Here is a 25,212-nt window from a genome sequence, read left to right on the forward strand (position 1 = left end):
TCGCTCATGTGTGCCAGACTGCCCAGAGGTAAGGACAAGCTGTCCTCTGTGGGAGGCGTATCGTCATCATCCTCCATTTCCCCCCAGCCAAGCACCAGTGATGGGCCAGAGCTGCGTTGGGTGCCACCCCGCTGTGAACATGCTTCATCCTCATCCTCCTCCACCTCCTTCTCATCCTCGTCCTCCTCGTCCTCCAGTAGTGGGCCCTGGCTGGCCACATTTGTACCTGGCCTCTGCTGTTGCCAAAAACCTCCCTCTGAGCCACTTCTAAGAGACTGGCCTGAAAGTGCTAAAAATGACCCCTCTTCCTCCTCCTCCTGGGCCACCTCCTCTTCCATCATCGCCCTAAGTGTTTTCTCAAGGAGACATAGAAGTGGTATTGTAACGCTGATAACGGCATCATCGCCACTGACCATGTTGGTGGAGTACTCGAAACAGCGCAACAGGGCACACAGGTCTCGCATGGAGGCCCAGTCATTGGTGGTGAAGTGGTGCTGTTCCGCAGTGCGACTGACCCGTGCGTGCTGCAGCTGAAACTCCACTATGGCCTGCTGCTGCTCGCATAGTCTGTCCAGCATGTGCAAGGTGGAGTTCTGCCTGGTGGGCACGTCGCATATGAGGCGGTGAGCGGGAAGGCCGAAGTTACGCTGTAGCGCAGACAGGCGAGCAGCGGCAGGATAAGAACACCGGAAGCGTGCACAGACGGCTTGCACTTTATGCAGCAGCTCTTACATGTCGGGGTAGTTGTGAATGAACTTCTGCACCACCAAATTCAGCACATGCGCCAGGCAAGGGATGTGCGTCAAACCGGCTAGTCCCAGAGCTTCAACGAGATTTCGCCCATTATCGCACACCACCAGGCCAGGCTTTAGACTCACCGTCAGCAACCTCTCGTCGGTCTGTTGTTCTATACCCCGCCACAACTCCTGTGCGGTGTGGGGCCTGTCCCCCAAACATATGAGTTTCAGAATGGCCTGCTGACGTTTACCCCGGGCTGTGCTGAAGTTGGTGGTGAAGGTGTGTGGCTGACTGGATTAGCAGGTGGAAGAAGAGGAGGAGGAAGCCGAGTAGGAGGAGGAGGCTACAGGAGACAAAGAATGTTGCCCTGCGGTCCTTGGCGGCGTAAGGACGTGCCAAAGAACTCTCCGCCTGGGGCCTAGCCGCCACTACATTTACCCAGTGTGCATTTAGGGAGACATAGCCTCCCTGGCCGTGCTTACTGGTCCACGTATCTGTGTTTAGGTGGACCTTGCCACAGATGGCGTTGCGCAGTGCACACTTGATAGGGCCAGGGGCTATCCATAGTACTCAGTATATTGGGCAGACTAGATGGGCCAAATGGTTCTTATCTGCCGACACATTCTATATTTCTATGTTGATTTTATCGGATACTTGGTTGTGCAGGGAAGGCACGGCTCTCTTGGAGAAGTAGTGGCGGCTGGGAACAACATACTGTGGAACAGCCATCGCCATCAGCTGTTTGAAGCTGTCTGTGTCCACCAGCCTGAATGACAGCATTTCATAGGCCAGTAGTTTAGAAATGCTGGCATTCAGGGCCAGGGATCGAGGGTGGCTAGGTGGGAATTTACGCTTTCTCTCCAATGTTTGTGAGATGGAGAGCTGAACGCTGCCGTGTGACATGGTGGAGATGCTTGGTGACGGAGGTGGTGGTGTTGGTGGTACATCCTCTGTTTTCTGGGCGGCAGGTGCCAACGTTCCTCCCGAGGCGGAGGAAGAGGCCGAGGCAGCAGCAGAAGAGGGAGCAGGGGGAGCCTGAGTGAGTTCCTTGTTTTTAAGGTGTTATACTCCACTGCAGTTCATTCTTTGCATGCAGATGCCTGGTCATGCAGGTTGTGCTAAGGTTCAGAACGTTAATGCCTCGCTTCAGGCTCTGATGGCACAGCGTGCAAACCACTCGGGTCTTGTCGTCAGCACATTGTTTGAAGAAATGCCACGCCAGGGAACTCTTTGAATCTGCCTTTGGGGTGCTCGGTCCCAGGTGGCGATGGCCAGTAGCAGGCGGACTCTCTTGGCGGCGGGTGTTCTGCTTTTGCCCCCTGCTCCCTCTTTTGCTATGCTGTTGGCTCGGTCTCACCACTGCCTCTTCTTCTGAACTCTGAAAGTCAGTGGCACGACCTTCATTCCATGTGGGGTCTATGACCTCATCATCCCCTGCATCGTCTTCCACCCAGTCTTCCTCCCTGACCTCCTGTTCAGTCTGCACACTGCAGAAAGACGCAGCAGTTGGCACCTGTGTTTCGTCATCATCAGAGACGTGCTGACTCTGATGAGGTGGTATTCCCATGTCCTCATCATCAGGAAACATAAGTGGTTGTGCGTCAGTGCATTCTATGTCTTCCACCAATAAATTATTTGGCCCAATGTATTGAATTCAAATTCAGGCATTTTTTTACAGGCGCCTAACACTATCTGGCTATCTATTTATGTACCGTATTACACTAATACAGGCACAGCAGTAACCACAGATTTAGGAGAATATCAATTGTAGGCCTAGTATTTAGGCCCTGGATGAAAGGTATCCTTTTACGGACAGAATTACACTTGGAGATTCACAGTAGCGTGTGAAAAAACATATAGGATTATGCTTTGAGCACTTGTATTTTAACACTTATTGTAATATACACTTTAACGGAAAGAAATACACTTGGAGATGCACGGTAGCGTGTGAAGTTATTGAGGATGACCCTATCAGCACTTGAATTTGCACCTTGAAAGTAATATACCCTTTTACGGACATAAATACACTATGAGATGCACAATAGTGCGTGAAAATTTAAAGGCTTATGCTTTCAGCAATTGTAATTTAACACTTTGTGTAATATACCCTTTTACGGAAAAAAATACACTTGGAGATGCGCGTTGAGTGTAATATACCCTTTTACGGACAGATTTACACTTGGCCTGCAACAGCAGAAACCACTGATTTAGGGTATTGCTATTTTGGGAATTGAATTTTAACCCAGAACAAAAACCATGCTTTGACGGACACTATAAAACTTGTCCTGCCACAGCTTTAACACCAGATTTAGGGTATTGCTATTTAGGGCAGCCTAAAAACAGTGAGCAATTAACTAGCAGAAGTTAAATGATTCACAGCTATAGATCGATCACTTCAATAAGTGTTTTTGCTGAGTTAATCCCTGCCTAATCTCGCCCTGCATCCTCTCCCTATACTAATCAGAGCAGAGTGACGTGCGGCGCTACGTGACTCCAGCTTAAATAGAGGCTGGGTCACATGCTGCACTGGACAATCACAGCCATGCCATAAGTAGGCATGGCTGTGATGGCCTCTTGGGGCAAGTAGTATGACGCTTGTTGATTGGCTGCTTTGCAGGCTTTCAAAATGCGCCATAGAAATCGCCGAACAACGAACCCGAACACAAATTTTTACGTAAATGTTCGGGTTCGGGTCCGTGTCACGAACACCCCAAAATTCGGTACGAACCCAAACTATGCAGTTCGGGTTCACTCATCCCTAGTCACTATGACATTTCAAAAGTATTCTAAAGTGTAGTTATTTAGAGAAGCTCAGATATTATTAAAGGGGTATTCCCAACTTAGACAATGGGGGTCATATCGCTAGAATATGCCCCTATTGTCTGATAGGTGTGGGTCCCACCACTGGGACCCACACCTATATCGAGAACGGAGCGGGGAGCACTGTGGCTCTAGGACCCTAGATTTCCTGGGGTCCGTCCACCACCAAGCGCTAATCCCCGCCTCTCCCATAGAAGTGAATGGGAACGTGCCGCGCATGCGCGGCCCATGCTCCCGTTCATTTCTATGGGGCAGACGGCAATAGCCAAGCCAGCGCTCGGCAATTTTCAGCGGCCTTATAGAAATGAATGGAGGGCGGATGCGCATGCGCAGTGTGCCCTCCTTCACTTTCGGGGCTCCGTTCTCAATATAGGTGCTGGTCCCAGCGATGGGATCCACACCTATAAGACAATGGGGGCATATCCTAGCGATATGTCCCCATTGTCTGAGATGAGAAAACCCCTTTAAAGTACACTGCCACAATTCTATTACTGTACAAAGTTAATTCTTAAAGTGGACACATTGAAGGCAGTTATTTTGTATAAGGAGCCACTAGTTTAAGCCACTGCCGATTACCATTAAAACTTATTTATTTTACTTTCTTATATAGCACTGACATTTTCTGCAGCTGTTTACATGCATTATCATTACTTGGTGTCCGCAGTAGAGCTCACAATCTAATTTCCCTATTGTTATGTATTTGCTGTACGAGAGGAAACCTACACAAACACAGGGAGAACATACTAACTACATGAAGATGTTGATAAATAACATACAAAAACCTCCCTGTCCAATCAGACAGTATCTAAACCCACAGAAAAAAAAAAAATCAACATCTACACATACAAAGAAAGCTGTGGGACTCCAAATGTACACAAAATATATAGTAATCTTTATAAATTGATAAATATTAAAAAATAGATTATTCTAAAGAAAAAGGCAAGATGGATATTGATACAGAGAACATTGCAAGGGGCGTTATCCCCAATATAGTAATACACGTCTACAAGATGTACAATGGAAATAAATGGCACTACTGAGCATATTATTACCAAGGTGATGAGATATAAAATCTTTAATAGTCACCAACAGATCGTACAAGAACATCAATATGTTCAGTGATTACATAACAAGATTGCCCCATAGGCCCACAGGTATGTCAGTTATGCACAATATTTACAATCTAAAGGCAAGTAAGAGTAGGTAAGCTTGATAACTGCTATGTAAGATGAAAAAAAGTTTTTTTTCTTATTTTCCAGAAACGTACCACTGTAAGACTAAAGGCCCCTTTACATGGTCCAATGTAGCAAGCAATTGTTGGGAAGGAAGAGTTCAATTGCTCGTCAGTGGAGGAGACCACAGCATTTAAATCTGCTCTAAAGTCCCTATACAGAATCATTGTTTGTGGGCAGCAGAGTTCTATTTAGACGGCACGATCTGCTGCCAGCAAACAATGAGTACAGTGTCTGCACGAATGAAACACTCGTTCATCGATTAATCAGCGGCACCTTTACACAGGGAGATTATCAATAATAAAGCGTCTGTACGAATGTTCGTTAGCAATAATCTGCCTGAATATCAGGCAGTGAAAGGGGCCAGGAGAATGAAGACAAAGGATCACATGACCCTGGACAAGCCCTGGCTACGGGGCTTACCCACAATGGTTTGAAGGCAGCTTGACAGCCAATCAGGAGGCAGGATATTGGCTGGTCAGTTAGGCTGTGCTGATTGTGAGCTCAGCTAGTGATGTGAAAGGACGTGTCTGCCATGTCTCTGACAGACACCAATTACAGATACAAGCCAGCCATCTAATTGTCTTGCAGGGATAGTGCAAGGATAGATTAAGTTAGGTGCATGAAATTATTAGGTAGGTAATAATCAAGTTTTATGAGTAGGGAGAGCATAGGGGCAGTGTCCTGTATTTCTTACAGTGAGGGCAGCTGTTGGAGCTGTTCATGTATTGCAATGCCTGCACAAAGATATTTTTTTCTGTGCATGAGCCAGCCATTTTGTTTTATAACAACCCGTTACAAAGCTTCTACAGTTCATAAGTGTTTTAATAAGCATATTCCCAGAATAAACAGCAGCATATATGTTGCTGCATACACTGTGCAAAAGTGCCTTTCTCTTTCCTAGTTGCAATTTTGACATCATTTATAATTGCATAATGTGCATTTTAGTGTGGAAATACCAGTGTGCAGCGGGTTCGTAGCAGGGCACCTTTAATTGCGCTTGTGTTAATTACAAAAAGAAAAAAAAGCTGTTGCAATGATGCTACCATTTATAATTGCGAAATTCAACGCATCTCAGTGCATCAATGCCAGTGTACAGTGTGTTCATACCAGGACACATTTAATTGCCTTGTTAATAACAAAAAAAGCTACAATTTTTTTAAGGTTTATAATTGCACAATTCAGAGTATTTCAATGCATTAATAATCATTTGTAGTGTGTTCGTAGTAGAGGAAATGTTATTGCGCTTGTGATTATTACCATGTATTTACACATGGCTATATATGTCAATGTCATTTTGACATTATTTACTATGTTGTCGTTGCGTTAAAGAGTTTTGAAAGAGAGGGGGAGAAAGAGAGAGATAAAAAAAGAAAATGATAAGACCTTTTATGTAATTTTTAATTTTTTTTCCTAGACGGCAATCCCTATGAGATTAACAGGTGCAGACTGCAATCCTACCAGGAGACTACTGATGGCTGATAGAAATGCTGGCTATGGGACTTTGGAAATAAACAAGATTGATAAATGTCAGAAAGCATATTCACACATTCTGTGCATTTCTCAAGACATATTTAAAGAACTCTTAGAAAGAGAAAAAGCATTGTTCTTAGTTCATTGGTTTTTCACTAATTAGGCACACAAGTGTTTCAAAGTGAAGTTCTAATGTCACCTTCACAGTCAGAGATAAGTAGGTTAGTTTGCTGAATGCTGGCAATTTGCTGTCTTACAGTCTTCCGATGATAAGAATTGTCAGGTGCTTACTTTTATTTGACAAAGTTTTCTCAATTCTAAGAAAATACATTTTTATAATACTATAATATGTAAAACTTTCAGACTACAATCAATGCTTGTTCTATATTCTTTAGAGTCAGATGAAGATATGTTCATCATTTCCTTTCTGCAAAATTAAGGACTCAAATTTTTCATAATACATGTGACATGCGGCAATTCATACCTTAGCCTCTTATTGTCCACATATAGACCCATATTGCCTAAGCAACTCCTGACAAAGTTAATTATCTCACAAGCATCTCGGAATATGCCGAGTCAAGAGGAAAGTTAAGGAAAGACACATGTATACATATTCAAAGTTTGATTAAGGTCAGCGGAGATCATAAAATTTGATGAAAAGTCGACCTTGCCAAAATAATTACTTCTGCATTTAGGATTTTAGTTTAAACTGACTCATATGGTAGTATTTTCAAAATTGCTGCCCTTAGAAGAGAAAATGAAATAAAACTTGTTTGTGTCATTATAGAAATACAAATGCAATTTATGTCAACATTAATATTCTGAGTATGTAATACATTTACCCACTATGCTCCAGCAACGTCCTTCTGAACCATCAACCATTGCTGCTCTGCTCTGTGTTACTGGTTAGGTCGGGATATGGAGCAGTGTGTACACAGTGTGCACAGACTCCCATCCATCCAAAAACAAAGGCTCACTTTACAGTAGTACTACAAGTACAAAATTGTCTATTGCTTCCAGAAACAACCAGCTGCTACCCGCTACCTTAGATTTTGCAATATTCTGAGAGTCAACTTCTGGACAAACAACACACACTTTATTCATTTGACTTAGAGCCTAAACAAAATCACAGCAAAAGGGAGAGATACCGGTGAAACATACAGTATAACCTAGTTTAGCTTTTGTTCTCTATAGTCAATTCGAAGCCAGGTACCTGATAGGATTAAGTGGTCAGTTGCCAATCTGATTATTCTCTTATATCAATCAATCATGATACTAAATAACCATTACTGACAAGTAAAGTGATTAACATTGGGTCTTGTGGGATTTTTCACACCCACCAAAAGTGGTCCAATGAAGAAAACTAGTCAACCAGCGACAGGCACATGGATGCCTAAGGCTTGTTGATGTGCATGGAGATCAAAGGCTCCCTCAGAAGTGCAAATTTATAAAAAAAAAAATATTGCAGGCTATGTTGTAGAGGTATCAGGATAAACTAGGCGTCTCATCTTGTTGTGTATGGTGCTGTGTTGCCTCAGACCAGAGGGATCTCCTGTGCTCCATGTCATCCTTTCTACAATAAGCATGTGAGCATTAAAATTTGACCATGAAGAAGTCCGCCTCGTTTGATGAATCACCTGGGGATGAGGTATTAGCAGGTACGGGTGCCCTCCGCTTCCCCATCGGGTCCCCGTGTTACAGTGGCAGGGACCCTACGGCAGAGAAGGCAAGCCCGATGCCTTCCATAGGCATCAGAGCTTGCCTTCTATGGAAGACTGTGAGATCCAGCCCTTAGGCTGAGTCTCACAGGCAGGCTGTCAGCATAAAAGCTGACAGCCAATGAATTACAATATAGGTTGTATTGTAATGCATTGCAGAGGGGATCAGACCCCAGAAGTTGAAGTCCCATAGTAGGACAAAAATAAAAAGGAAAGAAAATAAAGGGGAAAAAAGTGTTTTTCCATAATAAAAAAATAAAGTTTCAAGTAAAAAAGAAAATCCCCAAATAAAACACTTAAAATTGTGAAAAAAAAGAAAAAGAAAAACAGACATAGTGGGTATTGCCGCGTCTGTAACAACCAGCTCTATAAAAAATATCACACAATCCACCCTCTTACCTGAACGCCGTAGAAAAAATAAAATAAAAACTGTGGTAAAACAACAATTTTTTTGTTACCTTACATCACAAAAAGTGCAACACTAAGCGACCAAAAAGGTGTATGCACCCTAAAATAGTACCAATCAAACCATCATCTCATACCAAAATAAATGAGCCCCTACATAAGACAGTCGCCCAAAAAATAAAAATAAAATATGGCTCTCAGAATATGGAGACACTAAAACCAGATTTTTTTTGTTTCAGAAACGCTTTTATTGTGTATAATAAAAAAAAGACATATTAAGTATCACCATGTCCATAACAACCAGGTATATTAAAATATCACATGACCTAACCTCTCAGGTGAACACCGTAAAAAATAAAAATGAAACCGATGTCAAAAAAGCCATTTTTTGTCACCTTACATCACAAAAAATGTGATACCAAGCGAACAAAAAATCATATGCACCCCAAAATAGTACCAATCACACCATCATCTCATCCTGCAAAAAATGAGACCCTACTAAAGACAATCGCCCAAAAATTTAAAAATCTATGGCACTCAGAATATGGAGACACTAAAACATAATTTTTTTTTATTCAAAAATGCATTTATTGTGTAAAACTTAAATAAATAAAAAAGTAGACATATTAGGTATTGTCGCATCCGTTACAACCTGCTGTATAAAAATATCTCATGACCTAACCCCTTAGGTGAACACCGTAAAAAAAAATATATATATAAAACTGTCATTTTTTGTCACCTTATATCACAAATAGTGTACTACCAAGCGATCAAAAAGTCATATGCACCCTAAAATAGTACCAATCAAACCATCATCTCATATAAAAAAAATGAGCCACTACATAAGACAGTTTCCCAAAAAAATAAAAAAAAATATGGCTTTCAGAATATGGAGGCACTAAAAAAAAAAATTTTTTTTAAATGCTTTATTATGTAAAACTGAAACAAGCAACCAAAAAAAGTTGTCATATTTGGTATTGTCATGTTCGTATCAACTTGCTCTATAAAAATAGCACATGATCTAACCTGTCAGATGAACACTGTAAAAAACTAAAAATTAAAACGATGCCAAAACAGCTACTTTTGTTACCTCACAAAAAGTGTAATATAGAGCAACCAAAAATCATATATACCCTAAAATAGTACCTACAAAACTGCCACCTTATGCCGTAGTTTCCAAAATGGGGTCACATTTTTGGAGTTTCTACTTAGGGTTCTTCAAATGTGACATGACATCTTAAAATTATCCCAGTAAAATCTGCCCTCCAAAAACGATATGGCATTCCTTTCATTCTGCACCCTGCCGTGTGCCTGTATAGCTAGCAGTTTAGGACGACATATAGGGTGTTTCTGTAAACTACAGAATCAGGGTATTGAAAATGTTTTGTTTGGCTGTTTACTCTTGCTTTGTTACTGGAAAAATGAATTAAAATGGAAAATTCCATTAATCCTTGTGGAACACCAAAAGGGTTAACAAAGTTTGTAAAATCAGTTTTGAATACCACGAGGGGTGTAGTTTCTAAAATGGGGCAATTTATGGGTGGTTTCTATTATGTAAGCCCCACAAAGTGACTTCAGACCTGAACTGGTCCTTAAAAATTGGATTTTGGAAATTTTCTTACAAATTTTAAGATTTGCTTCTAAACTTCTAAAGCCTTCTAACGTCCCAAAAAGAGAAAATTTAATACAAAATGATCCAAACATGAAGTACAGATATGGGAAATGCAAAGTAATAACTATTTTAGCAGGTATCACTATCCGTTTTAAAAGCAGAGAAATAGAAATTTGGAAAATTGATAATTTTTCGAAATTTTTGGTAAATTTGGTGTTTTTTTATAAATAAAAATGAAATATTTTGACTCAAATTTACCACTGTCATGAAGTACAATATGTGACAAGAAAACAATCTCAGAATGGCTTGGATAAGTAAAAGCGTTTTCTAGTTGTCACCACATAAAGTGACACATGTCAGATATGCAAAAAATGGCCTGGTCCTTAAGGTGAAAAATGGCAGGGTCCTGAAATTGTCTCTTTCTAAGCACACTGAAAGATACAGACATACAGTACAGACCAAAATTTTGGACACACCTTCTCATTCAAAGAGTTTTCTTTATTTTCATGACTATGAAAATTGCAGATTCACACTGAAGGCATCAAAACTATGAATTAACACATGTGGAATTATATACATAGCAAACAAGTGTGAAACAACTGAAAATATGTCATATTCTAGGTTCTTCAAAGTAGCTTGATTACTGCTTTGCACACTCTTGGCATTCTCTTGATGGGCTTCAAGAGGTAGTCCCCTGAAATGGTTTTCACTTCACAGGTGTGCCCCGTCAGGTTTAATAAGTGGGATTTCTTGCCTTATAAATGGGGTTGGGATCATCAGTTGCGTTGAGGAGAAGTCAGGTGAATACACAGCTGATAGTCCTACTCAATAGACTGTTAGAATTGGTATTATGGCAAGAAAAAAGCAGCTAAGTAAAGAAAAACGAGTGGCCATCATTACTTTAAGAAATGAAGGTCAGTCAGTCAGCCGAAAAATTGGGAAAACTTTGAAAGTAAGGGCTATTTGACCATGAAGGAGAGTGATGGGGTGCTGCGCCAGATGACCTGGCCTCCACAGTCACCGGACCTGAACCCAATCGAGATGGTTTGGGGTGAGCTGGACCACAGAGTGAAGGCAAAAGGGTGTCATGGTCTTACCTTCTTGCTGTTCTCCTTCGTTTGACATGTGCTGGCGGCCATCTTGGTTTCTGGGTTTCTTGTAGCCTCCCACCCTGCGGCTCCTCCTTCCCACTGGGAGGAGCTGGATGCCTAGCTCATATACATAGGAGGTCTGTGGCTTCAGTTCCTCGCTTGGTCCTCCTGTGTTCACATGCTTCTAGACTGCTGCTGCTTCTGGTTCCTGATCCTGGTTTCGTCCGACTACCCTGCTGGTTCCTGATCCTGGTTTCGTCCGACTACCCTGCTGGTTCCTGATCCTGGCTTCGTCTGACTACCCTGCTGGTTCCTGATCCTGGCTTCGTCTGACTACCCTTCTGGTTCCTGACCTCCGGCTTCGCAAAGACTCTGCTTCGGTTTCGCCATCCGTTTGGACTTTTGCTTTACAGCTTTATTTTCAATAAAGCCTTCTTATTTTCACTTATCCCTTGTTGTACGTCTGGTTCATGGTTCCGTGACAAAGGGCCAACAAGTGCTAAGCATCTCTGGGAACTCCTTCAAGACTGTTGGAAGACCATTTCAGGGGACTACCTCTTGAAGCTCATCAAGAGAATGCCAAGAGTGTGCAAAGCAGTAATCAAAGCAAAAGGTGGCTACTTTGAAGAACCTACAATATGACATATTTTCAGTTGTTTCACACTTGTTTGTTATGTATATAATTCCACATGTGTTAATTCATAGTTTTGATGCCTTCATAGTCATGAAAATAAAGAAAACTCTTTGAATGAGAAGGTGTGTCCAAACTTTTGGTCTGTACTGTATCTGTTTTATCAAATACTTTTATTGTTCATAAAATAACAATTCTAAAACATTGTGATGTTCTATTATTAGCAATAATGACAAACTAAATTGTATTGTTTTTCTTTTCTGTCCTTACACTCTATACACTGCCAAAGTACATGGAAAATATGTGTTTACTAAAAAGTCAGTAGAGGAAAAGTCTAATGTATTTATTAGCCATAAAGATATTGTTAATTACAGTTATTGAACTGTAGATTTATGCTGTATGTACAGTACATAGCCAATATTGCTCATATAATCATGATCTTTTTAACCCTTTAACCACCTCCGGACCGCTGTACGCACAGACGCGTCCTGGAGGTGGTTGATTCATTCCTCCTGGACGCGCCGGCGCGTCCTCTCGCGAGACGCGAGATTTCCTGTGAACGCGCGCACACAGGCGCGCGCGCTCACAGGAACGGAAGGTAAGAGAGTTGATCTCCAGCCTGCCAGCGGCGATCGTTCGCTGGCAGGCTGGAGATGTGTTTTTTTTAACCCCTAACAGGTATATTAGACGCTGTTTTGATAACAGCGTCTAATATACCTGCTACCTGGTCCTCTGGTGGTCCTATTTGTTTGGATCGACCACCAGAGGACACAGGTAGCTCAGTAAAGTCCCACCAAGCACCACTACACTACACTACACCCCCCCCGTCACTTATTAACCCCTTATTAGCCCCTGATCACCCCTAATCACCCCTGATCACCCCATATAGACTCCCTGATCACCCCCCTGTCATTGATTACCCCCCTGTCATTGATCAACCCCCTGTAAAGCTCCATTCAGATGTCCGCATGATTTTTACGGATCCACTGATAGATGGATCGGATCCGCAAAACGCATCCGGACGTCTGAATGAAGCCTTACAGGGGCATGATCAATGACTGTGGTTATCACCCCATATAGACTCCCTGATCACCCCCCTGTCATTGATCACCCCCCTGTCATTGATTACCCCCCTGTAAAGCTCCATTCAGACGTCCGCATGATTTTTACGGATCCACTGATAGATGGATCGGATCCGCAAAACGCATCCGGACGTCTGAATGAAGCCTTACAGGGGCATGATCAATGACTGTGGTGATCACCCCATATAGACTCCCTGATCACCCCCCTGTAAAGCTCCATTCAGATGTCTGCATGATTTTTACGGATCCACTGATAGATGGATCGGATCCGCAAAACGCATCCGGACGTCTGAATGAAGCCTTACAGGGGCATGATCAATGACTGTGGTTATCACCCCATATAGACTCCCTGATCACCCCCCTGTCATTGATTACCCCCCTGTAAAGCTCCATTCAGACGTCCGCATGATTTTTACGGATCCACTGATAGATGGATCGGATCCGCAAAACGCATCCGGACGTCTGAATGAAGCCTTACAGGGGCATGATCAATGACTGTGGTGATCACCCCATATAGACTCCCTGATCACCCCCCTGTCATTGATTACCCCCCTGTCATTGATCACCCCCCTGTAAAGCTCCATTCAGACGTCCGCATGATTTTTACGGATCCACTGATGGATGGATCGGATCCGCAAAACGCATCCGGACGTCTGAATGAAGCCTTACACGGGCGTGATAAATGACTGTGGTTATCACCCCATATAGACTCCCTGATCACCCCCCTGTCATTGATCACCACCCCTGTCATTGATCACCACCCCTGTCATTGATCACCCCCCTGTCATTGATCACCCCCCTGTCATTGATCAACCCCCCTGTCATTGATCACCCCCCTGTCATTGATCACCCCCCTGTAAGGCTCCATTCAGACATTTTTTTGGCCCAAGTTAGCGGAATTATTATTTTTTTTTCTTACAAAGTCTCATATTCCACTAACTTGTGACAAAAAATTAAATCTCACATGAACTCACCATACCCCTCACGGAATCCAAATGCGTAAAATTTTTTAGACATTTATATTCCAGACTTCTTCTCACGCTTTAGGGCCCCTAGAATGCCAGGGCAGTATAAATACCCCACATGTGACCCCATTTCGGAAAGAAGACACCCCCAGGTATTCCGTGAGGGGCATATTGAGTCCATGAAAGATTGAAATTTTTGTCCCAAGTTAGCGGAACGGGAGACTTTGTGAGAAAAAAATAAAAAATATCAATTTCCGCTAACTTGTGCCAAAAAAAAAAAATTTCTATGAACTCGCCATGCCCCTCATTGAATACCTTGGGGTGTCTTCTTTCCAAAATGGGGTCACATGTGGGGTATTTATACTGCCCTGGCATTCTAGGGGCCCCAAAGCGTGAGAAGAAGTCTGGTATCCAAATGTCTAAAAATGCCCTCCTAAAAGGAATTTGGGCCCCTTTGCGCATCTAGGCTGCAAAAAAGTGTCACACATCTGGTATCGCCGTACTCAGGAGAAGTTGGGGAATGTGTTTTGGGGTGTCTTTTTACATATACCCATGCTGGGTGAGATAAATATCTTGGTCAAATGCCAACTTTGTATAAAAAAATGGGAAAAGTTGTCTTTTGCCAAGATATTTCTCTCACCCAGCATGGGTATATGTAAAAAGACACCCCAAAACACATTCCCCAACTTCTCCCGAGTACGGAGATACCAGATGTGTGACACTTTTTTGCAGCCTAGGTGGGCAAAGGGGCCCATATTCCAAAGAGCACCTTTCGGATTTCACTGGTCATTTACCTACTTACCACACATTAGGGCCCCTGGAAAATGCCAGGGCAGTATAACTACCCCACAAGTGACCCCATTTTGGAAAGAAGACACCCCAAGGTATTCCGTGAGGGGCATGGCGAGTTCCTAGAATTTTTTATTTTTTGTCACAAGTTAGTGGAAAATGATGATTTTTTTATTTATTTTTTTTTTCATACAAAGTCTCATATTCCACTAACTTGTGACAAAAAATAAAAACTTCCATGAACTCACTATGCCCATCAGCGAATACCTTGGGGTCTATTCTTTCCAAAATGGGGTCACTTGTGGGGTAGGTATAATGCCCTGGTATTTTAGGGGCCCAAATGTGTGGTAAGGAGTTTGAAATCAAATTCTGTAAAAAATGACGAGTGAAATCCGAAAGGTGCTCTTTGGAATATGGGCCCCTTTGCCCACCTAGGCTGCAAAAAAGTGTCACACATCTGGTATCTCCGTATTCAGGAGAAGTTGGGGAATGTGTTTTGGGGTGTCTTTTTACATATACCCATGCTGGGTGAGAGAAATATCTTGGCAAAAGACAACTTTTCCCATTTTTTTATACAAAGTTGGCATTTGACCAAGATATTTATCTCACCCAGCATGGGTATATGTAAAATGACACCCCAAAACACATTCCCCAACTTCTACTGAATACGGAGATACCAGATGTGTGACACTTTTTTGCAGCCTAGGTGGGCAAAGGGGCCCACATTCCAAAGAGCACCTTTCGGATTTCACTGGTCAGTTTTTACAGAATTTGATTTCAAACTCCTTACCACACATTTGGGCCCCTAGAATGCCAGGGCAGTATAACTACCCCACAAGTGACCCCATTTTGGAAAGAAGAGACCCCAAGGTATTTCGTGATGGGCATAGTGAGTTCATGAAAGTTTTTATTTTTTGTCACAAGTTAGTGGAATATGAGACTTTGTAAGAAAAAAAAAAAAATAAAAAAATCATCATTTTCCGCTAACTTGTGACAAAAAATAAAAAGTTCTATGAACTCACTATGCCCATCAGCGAATACCTTAGGGTGTGTACTTTCCGAAATGGGGTCATTTGTGGGGTGTTTGTACTGTCTGGGCATTGTAGAACCTCAGGAAACATGACAGGTGCTCAGAAAGTCAGAGCTGCTTCAAAAAGCGGAAATTCACATTTTTGTACCATAGTTTGTAAACGCTATAACTTTTACCCAAACCATTTTTTTTTTACCCAAACATTTTTTTTTTATCAAAGACATGTAGAACAATAAATTTAGAGCAAAATTTATATATGGATGTCATTTTTTTTGCAAAATTTTACAACTGAAAGTGAAAAATGTCATTTTTTTGCAAAAAAATCGTTAAATTTCGATTAATAACAAAAAAAGTAAAAATGTCAGCAGCAATGAAATACCACCAAATGAAAGCTCTATTAGTGAGAAGAAAAGGAGGTAAAATTCATTTGGGTGGTAAGTTGCATGACCGAGCAATAAACGGTGAAAGTAGTGTAGGTCAGAAGTGTAAAAAGTGGCCTGGTCTTTCAGGGTGTTTAAGCACTGGGGGCTGAGGTGGTTAATGACCAGAAAATATTCTATTTAGTTTGATTTTGTTCTTTACTCCCAGCCCTCCCAAAGCCATAACATTTAAATTTTTTTCATTTATATAGCTGTATGAAGGATTGTTTTTTGCGGGATAAGATGCACTTTCTAATGGCACCATATAGGGTTGCTTAAAGTGTTGTAGGAAGTGGGAGGGGAAATTCCAAATGGGGTGGAATTATAAATAGAAAAAAACACTATTGCGCCACAGCAGTTTAATTTTTTTTTACACCATTTCCTATATGTTACAACTGGTGTATTACTTTTATTCTCCAGGTCAGTACTGATTATGGCGATTCCACATATGTATAGTTTTTCTTTCATTTTAATAAATATTCTGACCTCTAAGTTTTTTGTAGTTATGTGTATGGAGCTGTGTGAGGGCTAATTTTTTGCGGGGCAATCTGTACTTTCATTGATACCATTTTTAGATATGTATGTCTTTTTGATACACACAGGAGGACAGAGGCTGCCACATATATGTTCCAGCTCCCCCGATTTCTGCTGTGGGGAGCAGGAGCACATCTGGAAGTGCGCACTTCAGGGTTTTAGGGCATCCAGATGCCGTGGTCACATTTGACCATGGCATCTATATGGTTAAATGGTTAAAAGTCGGCAACAATCATTACTTTGGGTGCCATTTTTTAATGCCTGGCTGCCATCCTAAATTTTAATTGGGCAGTCGGCAAAGGGTTAAAAATTCTGCATTTTTTGTTATAGTTCATTGAAAGTTCTTTAAAGTGCTTAACAATCTCTTTGTTTTATTCATGTTTTTAGGTTTCAGCTAGATTATATCAGCAAAAGTTGTATCACTTAATTTATCAACCCTTTTTTTGTTTCAGCCATGTATGAACTCTCTTGTGAAGTATACAGACACTTGGGCAATACATCAGACTTCTACTGGATTGATCCAGATGGCAGTGGTCCACAAGGACCAATGAGAGTTTACTGCAATATGACAGGTAAAAAAAAAAAAAAAACTTAATATTTATTGTTTTCTGTAAACTATTGGCAAACAGGAAGTGAGACTCTTCATTTCCTTTGGCTCAAAGACATTGACATTTAGTCAGCCACCTTGTAGATAACTGGTCATTTTAACATTTAATCAATAAGCAGTTACCAACAATATACAATATCAGATTGCTGAAGTCTACTAAATTTAGACATAGTAAAATGAGGTTGCCACAGATAGAAGTCAGCGTTGGTTGTGAATCCACAGGCAATGGTCAACATAAGTAGAAACCAGTTCATGGTAACAAACTGAGAAGACGGTTCATTTAGCTAATCAAGCAAAAGATCATGACTGGCAGAGCTCATGCAATAAAATTGTCAAAGCAGATAAGGTCAGAACAGGTAGAATTCAAGTAGTACAATAATCCAAGCAGATAAGGTCAAATTTTTGAGTTCATGCAATACAATAATCTAAGCAAACAAAGTCCAAAGGGAAGGTGCAAAATCCAGGACAATCTAAATCAGTTTTAACACTATAGCAATTGACAAAACATCTTGATTATGTCAGGAGCAGGGTGCTTAACCTTTTGATAACCTTCACCATACATGTATGACAGAAGTCGTCACTTTAAAGATGGTGCACGCTCATGAGTGCTGCAACGTCATAGCCACTGGGTTTTTGCTGTTTTAAACAGCAGAGGACTAGGGTTAATGTCTACAATTATCCATAAGGCTGATTGCAGACATTAAACCCCTCAGATGTCATGGTCAAATATGACCACAGCATCTAAGCGGTGAAGATGTGTGAACCACGCGCACTTACGCCCATAACAGCCTCCTTCAGCTGAGATCCAGGAATCTGTTATGTTACATTGATAGTTCGGAGCCTGTTTGAGGCTCCAATACCAATCCCTAAAATATTCTAATAGAGGCCTGCAGGTGGAAGCACTGTATTGGAATACAATGCATGGTATGTTCTATGATGGATAATTATTAATCACAGAATATAATTGGCAATCTAATGATTGATTGTTATAGTCACCTAGGGTAAAAATCAAAGGGGCACATTGATTAAGATGGACGTCTTAGACGCCAGTCTTAGCAAGACCCTGCAATGGCACTGGATGGCCAAAATTATGTAGAGGCACCGGCCTCTACATAACTTCAGTGTATCCACTGCCGATTCTACATTTAGACCATTTTCTATGCCTAAACCAAGCATAGAAAATGATGAATGAGACAGGCCTGACACCCTTCCCCTCCCACACCATGCCCTATTTTTTAGACCTGGCGTGAGTGGGGAAGAAATCGCAGCTTATGCTGCATACATGGCATGTGGAAGAATCTGTGCCAGATATTCGCCACTTTTTTGTATGTTCGTAAATGACCCTCAAAGTTTTTAAAAATATAAAAAAATAAAAAAGTATTTATTATGCAGTCAAATCACCCACTTTCCCAAAAATGAAACTAGCCATCACCACATCAAATAATACCAGTACTATTAAAATAAAAAAATATGTATCATACCGGGAAAAAAAGTTCAAAATGGCCAGTCGCTTTTTTTGCCACTTTACTTTGATCAAAAAGTCACACACACTCCAAAATGGTATAATTGAAAAGTATAAAATGCCCTCATACAGATCAATAGACATTAATCTAAGAAAGTTATAGAGGTTAGAATACAGGGAGTGCTGAATTATTAGGCAAGTTGTATTTTTGAGGATTAATTTTATTATTGAACAACAACCATGTTCTCAATGAACCCAAAAAACTCATTAATATCAAAGCTGAATATTTTTGGAAGTAGTTTTTAGTTTGTTTTTAGTTTTAGCTATTTTAGGGGGATATCTGTGTGTGCAGGTGACTATTACTGTGCATAATTATTAGGTAACTTAACAAAAAACAAATATATACCCATTTCAATTATTTATTTTTTCCAGTGAAACCAATATAACATCTCAACATTCACAAATATACATTTCTGACATTTAAAAACAAAACAAAAACAAATCAGTGACCAATATAGCCACCTTTCTTTGCAAGGACACTCAAAAGCCTGCCATCCATGGATTCTGTCAGTGTTTTGATCTGTTCACCATCAACATTGCGTGCAGCAGCAACCACAGCCTCCCAGACACTGTTCGGAGAGGTGTACTGTTTTCCCTCCTTGTAAATCTCACATTTGATGATAGACCACAGGTTCTCAATGGGGTTCAGATCAGGTGAACAAGGAGGCCATGGCATTAGATTTTCTTCTTTTATACCCTTTCTTGCCAGCCACGCTGTGGAGTACTTGGACGCGTGTGATGGAGCATTGTCCTGCATGAAAATCATGTTTTTCTTGAAGGATGCAGACTTCTTCCTGTACCACTACTTGAAGAAGGTGTCTTCCAGAAACTGGCAGTAGGACTGGGAGTTTAGCTTGACTCCATCCTCAACCCGAAAAGGCCCCACAAGCTCATCTTTGATGATACCAGCCCAAACCAGTACTCCACCTCCACCTTGCTGGCGTCTGAGTCGGACTGGAGCTCTCTGCCCTTTACCAATCCAGCCACGGGCCCATCCATCTGGCCCATCAAGACTCACTCTCATTTCATCAGTCCATAAAACCTTAGAAAAATCAGTCTTGAGATATTTCTTGGCCCAGTCTTGACGTTTCAGCTTGTGTGTCTTGTTCAGTGGTGGTCGTCTTTCAGCCTTTCTTACCTTGGCCATGTCTGTGAGTATTGCACACCTTGTGCTTTTGGGCACTCCAGTGATGTTGCAGCTCTGAAATATGGCCAAACTGGTGGCAAGTGGCATCTTGGCAGCTGCACGCTTGACTTTTCTCAGTTCATGGGCAGTTATTTTGCGCCTTGGTTTTTCCACACGCTTCTTGCGACCCCGTTGACTATTTTGAATGAAACGCTTGATTGTTCGATGATCACGCTTCAGAAGCTTTGCAATTTTAAGAGTGCTGCATCCCTCTGCAAGATATCTCACTATTTTTGACTTTTCTGAGCCTGTCAAGTCCTTCTTTTGACCCATTTTGCCAAAGGAAAGGAAGTTGCCTAATAATTATGCACACCTAATATAGGGTGTTGATGTCATTAGACCACACCCCTTCTCATTACAGAGATGCACATCACCTAATATGCTTAATTGGTAGTAGGCTTTCGAGCCTATACAGCTTGGAGTAAGACAACATGCATAAAGAGGATGATGTGGTCAAAATACTCATTTGCCTAATAATTCTGCACGCAGTGTATGGCAATAAGAAGAAAAAAATCATTTTTTACAAAGTTTTTATTTTTTCAGTTTTAAAACAAATGAAAAACGATACAAATGTGGTAACGTAATCAAACTGATCTAGAAAATGAAGGTAACAAGTCAATTTTGCCACATAGGGAACGCTATGCAAACAAAATTCATAAAACTTTGGCGGAATTGCATTTGTTTTCCAATTCCACCCGATTTTGAATTTATTTGCAGCTTCCCACTATATCAAATGTAATATTAAAAGGTACTCTTAGAAAGTAACCTTATACCACAAAAAACTAGCCCTCATATGGCTAAGTGAACAGATAAATAAAAAGGTAATGGCTCTTGGAATGCAGGAAGTGAAAAACAAAAATGCAAAAATGAAAAATTGCCAATCCTCTAAGTGTTAAATAGCCATAGATCTCAGTACTGAAATAATGAAGTTAACTTGGTGCTATATTAAAGCGAGGGAGTACAGATAGCAGAGCAATGACAGACATAATGTGTGGAGAACATGACACACAGATTCCATTTAACTGTGAGTTTCTCCAAAATCTATTAGCTGACACTGAAAACCTCCCTTTTCCATAACAAAAATAAATATTTTTCAATTTTGCAAGAAATCAGTCTTGAGCTGCCTAGTTCAATAAAAGCCAACACTGAAAGGACAGCCAAAATCTAATGAAAAACTATTCTATACTTCATTTTCTACTTTGTCTTTTTGGTAATGCTAGTGACTAGTGTTGGTCGAGCACCAAAATGCTCGGGTGTTCGCACTGTTTGGGTGCTCGAGTAGAAGTCAATGGGAGAACCCGAATATTAAACCAGGCACCCCCTGCTCTGAAGAGGGGAGGGTGTCTGGTTCACAGAAAAAGGTCAGAAATTGATGGAAATACCACTGAAATGGTTCGGGAACAGCATGGGGAGGATGCTTGGATGCATCTTGGACTCCTAGGTCGCTGCTGGGAGCGATGTTGTCCGAGTAGTATGCCACTTTTACAGACTGACAATAATACGCACCAAACCAAAGATAAAATCGATTTTAGAGGAAAAATTGTTAGGAAACATTCTTTCCTATATATTTTCTTAAATATAAAGTGCAAATGCTGCCAAAAATTACAAGGAAGAGCCACACTGATGCAACCTGTATATCACATAAAGGAGGGCCTCATTCACATTGTGGTACAATTGTTCAGGTAGTTGAACTCCTACACCCATAAAGCCTATGCACTAAGTTAAAGGGCTGCCCAAAGTTACAAGGAACTGGCACTCCAATACACCCTTTATTACACATAAAGGAGGGCATCATACACACCCTTGAAAAATTATGATTGATGGCTTGCTGGTGACCCTCAAAAACTATTGGAGCAAGGGCCTACTGATCTGACCATCTAAAAAATTTGGGGCGAGGGCCTGCTGCTGATATGACCATCTAAAACATTAGGGATGATGGTCTGCTGCTGAGCTGACCATCTAGAACATTAGGGGTGAGGGCCTGCTGCTGATCTGACCATCTAAAACATCAGTGGCTAGGGCCTGATGGTGACCCTCAAAAACATTATGAACAAGGGCCTGCTGGTGACCCTCTAAAACATTATGGGCGAGGGACTGCTAGTGACCCTCAAAAACATTAGGAGCAAGGCCCTGCTGGTGACCCTCTAAAACATTAGGAAAAAGGGCCTGCTGATGACCCTCTAAAACATTATGGACAGGGGCCTGCTGGTGACCCTCAAAAACATTATGGGCAAGGGTCTGCTGGTGACCCTCAAAAACATTATGGGCAAGGGCCTGCTGGTGACCCTCTAAAACATTATGGGCGAGGGCCTGCTGGTGACCCTCAAAAACATTACGGGTGAGGGCCTGCTGCTGAGCTGACCCTCTAAAACATTAGGAGCAAGGGCAGCCTAATAAGCATGTTGATATGATGGAGGAGGAGGACCAGAAAAGGAAGATTGAACCATATACCCTTTTTAATGGTGGAAGGGGTGCATGGGAATACAGTGTATTCAATACATCATAAAAGCCACATTTAGAATGCCTTTATGTTCAGTCGCTTTCCTCTGGTGGAGTAGAGAAGTCAGGGGCAATCCAGGCCTTGTTCATTTTTAACCGGTCAGCATTTTCAGTTAATGGGCGGATGCGCTTATCAGTTATTATGCCCCCAGCAGAACTAAATACATGCTCTGACAAAACGCTGGTGGCGGGGCAGGCCAGCACCTCCAAGGCGTAGTTCGCCAGTTCGTGCCATGTGTCCAGCTTTAGAGTTGAGCGAACACCTAGATGTTCGGGTTCGGGGAGTTCGGCCGAACTTTAAAAAAAAGTTTGGGTTCGGGACCCGAACTTGATCCGAACTTGGACCCGAACCCCATTGAAGTCAATGGGGACCCGAACTTCACTTTATTATTTTCCGTTATAACATGGTGGCCGGCCGGGCCACCAATGATTTTAATACTGGGGAGGGAGGGGGGGAGCCGCACTGGCCACCAATGATTTTAATACTGGGGAGGGAGGGGGGCCGCACTGACCACCAATGATTTTAATGCTGGGGAGGGAGGGGGGTCTGGCCCCTGCTGCCTGGCAGCACCCGATCTCTTACAGGGGGCTGAGATCAGCACAATGAACCCCTCAGGTGCGGCACCTGAGGGGTTCATTGTGTGGATCACAGCCCCCTGTAAGAGATCAGGTGCTGTCAGGCAGCAGGGGGCAGTTATGTACACAGTTCTTAGTATATTCTAACTTGAAGCGTCCCCATCACCATGGGAACGCCTCTGTGTTAGAATATACTGTCGGATCTGAGTGTTCACGATCTAACTCAAATCCGATGGTATATTCTAACATAGAGGTGTTCCCATGGTGATGGGGACGCTTCAAGTTAGAATATACTGAGAACTGTGGACATAACGGCCCCCTGCTGCCTGGCAGCACCTGATCTCTTACAGTGGGCTGTGATCCGCACAATTAACCCCTCAGGCGCCACACCTGAGGGGTTAATTGTGCGGATCACAGCCCCCTGTGAGAGATCAGGTGCTGCCAGGCAGCAGGGGGCCAGACCCCCCTCCCTCCTCAGTATTAAAATGATTGGTGTCAAGTGCGGCCTCCCCACTCCCCCCCCCATCATTGGTGGCAGTGAAGCGGCAGTTACGATCGGAGTCCCAGTTTAACCGCTGGGGCTCCGATCGGTTACTATGGCAGCCAGGACGCTACTGCTACTCCGATCCGATGGTATATTAATATTACCCGAACAGCGAACCCGAACTTTTACTGAAATGTTCGGGTGCCGAACACCGCGAAGTTCGGTACGAACCCGATCTTTACAGTTCGGGTTCGCTCAGCCCTATCCAGCTTGACACCCAATAGTTGTAAGGCACAGAGGTATCACTGAGGACGCTACGTACTCCTTCACCATTTTTCCCTCCTTGTGACACTAGGCTGCGCATCAGGTTCAAGGTGCTGGAGGGGTGTCATAAAACTGTCCCAGGCATTGGAGAGTGTTGCCCTGCCTCTGTTGGAACTGCTATGTGTTCCCCTCATCTCCCCTCCTCAGTTGCCCAAGAAACTACGTACTCTGCTGCCAGTGTTGTCAGCTGGAAATATTTGGAACAATTTTTCCACAAGGACCTTCTGGTATTGCACCATTTTGCTCTTCCATCCACCAGTGGAATGAGAGATGAGAAGTTCTCTTTGTAGCGGGGGTCGAGAAAGGTGAACAACCAGTAATCGGTGTTGTCCAAAATGTGTACAACGCGAGGGTCACGGAAAGGCAGCCTAACATATAGTCAGCCATGTGTGCCAGAGTCCCAACAGACAAGACTTCGCTGTCCTCATCAGGAGGATGACTCTCAATCTCCTCATCATCTTCGCTCATCCGCTGAACAGATGGAATTAAACTTCCATGGGTACTACCCTCTGTAGAAGAGACAACCGTCTTCTGCTCCTCTTCCTCCTTATTATCATCATCCAATTTGCGCTGAGACGACGAACTGAGGGTGGTCTGGCTATCACCCTGTGTACTGTCTTCCCCTATTTCCACCTCTTCCACATGTAAAACATCCGCCTTAATTGTGAGCAGCGAGCGTGTGAGTATACACAGAAGTGGGATGGTTACTCTGATAATAGCGTTATAGCCGCTCACCGTCTGTGTTGATTCCTCAAAGTTGCGTAAAACCTCACAGAGGTCCGACATCAATGCCCACTCATCACTTGTGAAGAGTGGAAGCTGACTGGAAAGGAGACGACCATGTTGCAGCTAGTATTCGACTACTGCCCTCTGCTGTTCACAAAGCCTGGCCAACATGTGGAACGTCGAATTCCAGCGCGTGCTCATGTCGCACAACAGTCGGTGAGCTGACATTTGCAAGCGCTTCTGCAGCATTGCCAGACCAGCGGAAGCTGTCGATGACTTGCATAAATGTGCACACATGTGGCGCATCTTCACCAGTAGCTCAGGCAAATTGGGGTAAGTTTTGAGAAACCACTAAACCACTAGGTTGAACACATGGGCTTGCCGAGCTCCAAAGCCGCCACCAAGTTACGGCCATTATCAGACACAACCATGCCTGGTTGTAGGCTGAGTGGCGAGAGCCGCAGCTCAGTCTGGTCTCTTATCCCCTGCAACAGCTCTACTGCGGTGTGCTGTTTGTCAGCTAAGCAGATCAGTTTAAGCACGGCCTGTTGCTGCTTCCCCACTTCAGTGCTTCCAGCTACTGACTAATGTCTGACTGGTGCTGCAAGATGATAATTCAGAGGTGGAAGTGGAGACGGAGGCGGAGGAGGAGAAGGGGGTGTTGGAGCCGCTAACGTAGGTGGTGGCCGAAACCCCGATGGAAGTAGGGCCCGCAATCCTTGATGTCGGTAGCGCCTGTGCCATTCCAG

The 25,212-nt window shown here is 42.7% G+C and overlaps 2 protein-coding genes across 2 annotated transcripts in view; both read left to right on the forward strand.

Moving 5' to 3' along the window:
• CNTNAP2 (contactin associated protein 2) overlaps positions 1 to 25,212 on the forward strand; it is a 2,268,074-nt gene that overhangs the window by 1,589,092 nt on the left and 653,770 nt on the right. The window contains exon 12 of the mRNA XM_040431924.1: positions 16,992 to 17,111. Coding sequence (XP_040287858.1) covers positions 16,992 to 17,111 — 120 coding nt within the window. The remainder of the gene's footprint in view (positions 1 to 16,991; positions 17,112 to 25,212) is intronic.
• LOC121001043 (carboxymethylenebutenolidase homolog) overlaps positions 1 to 25,212 on the forward strand; it is a 921,426-nt gene that overhangs the window by 177,967 nt on the left and 718,247 nt on the right. The gene's annotated exons all lie outside the window — the stretch shown is intronic.

This window comes from Bufo bufo, chromosome 5 (assembly GCF_905171765.1).
Source record: "Bufo bufo chromosome 5, aBufBuf1.1, whole genome shotgun sequence".
Taxonomy (NCBI): domain Eukaryota; kingdom Metazoa; phylum Chordata; class Amphibia; order Anura; family Bufonidae; genus Bufo; species Bufo bufo.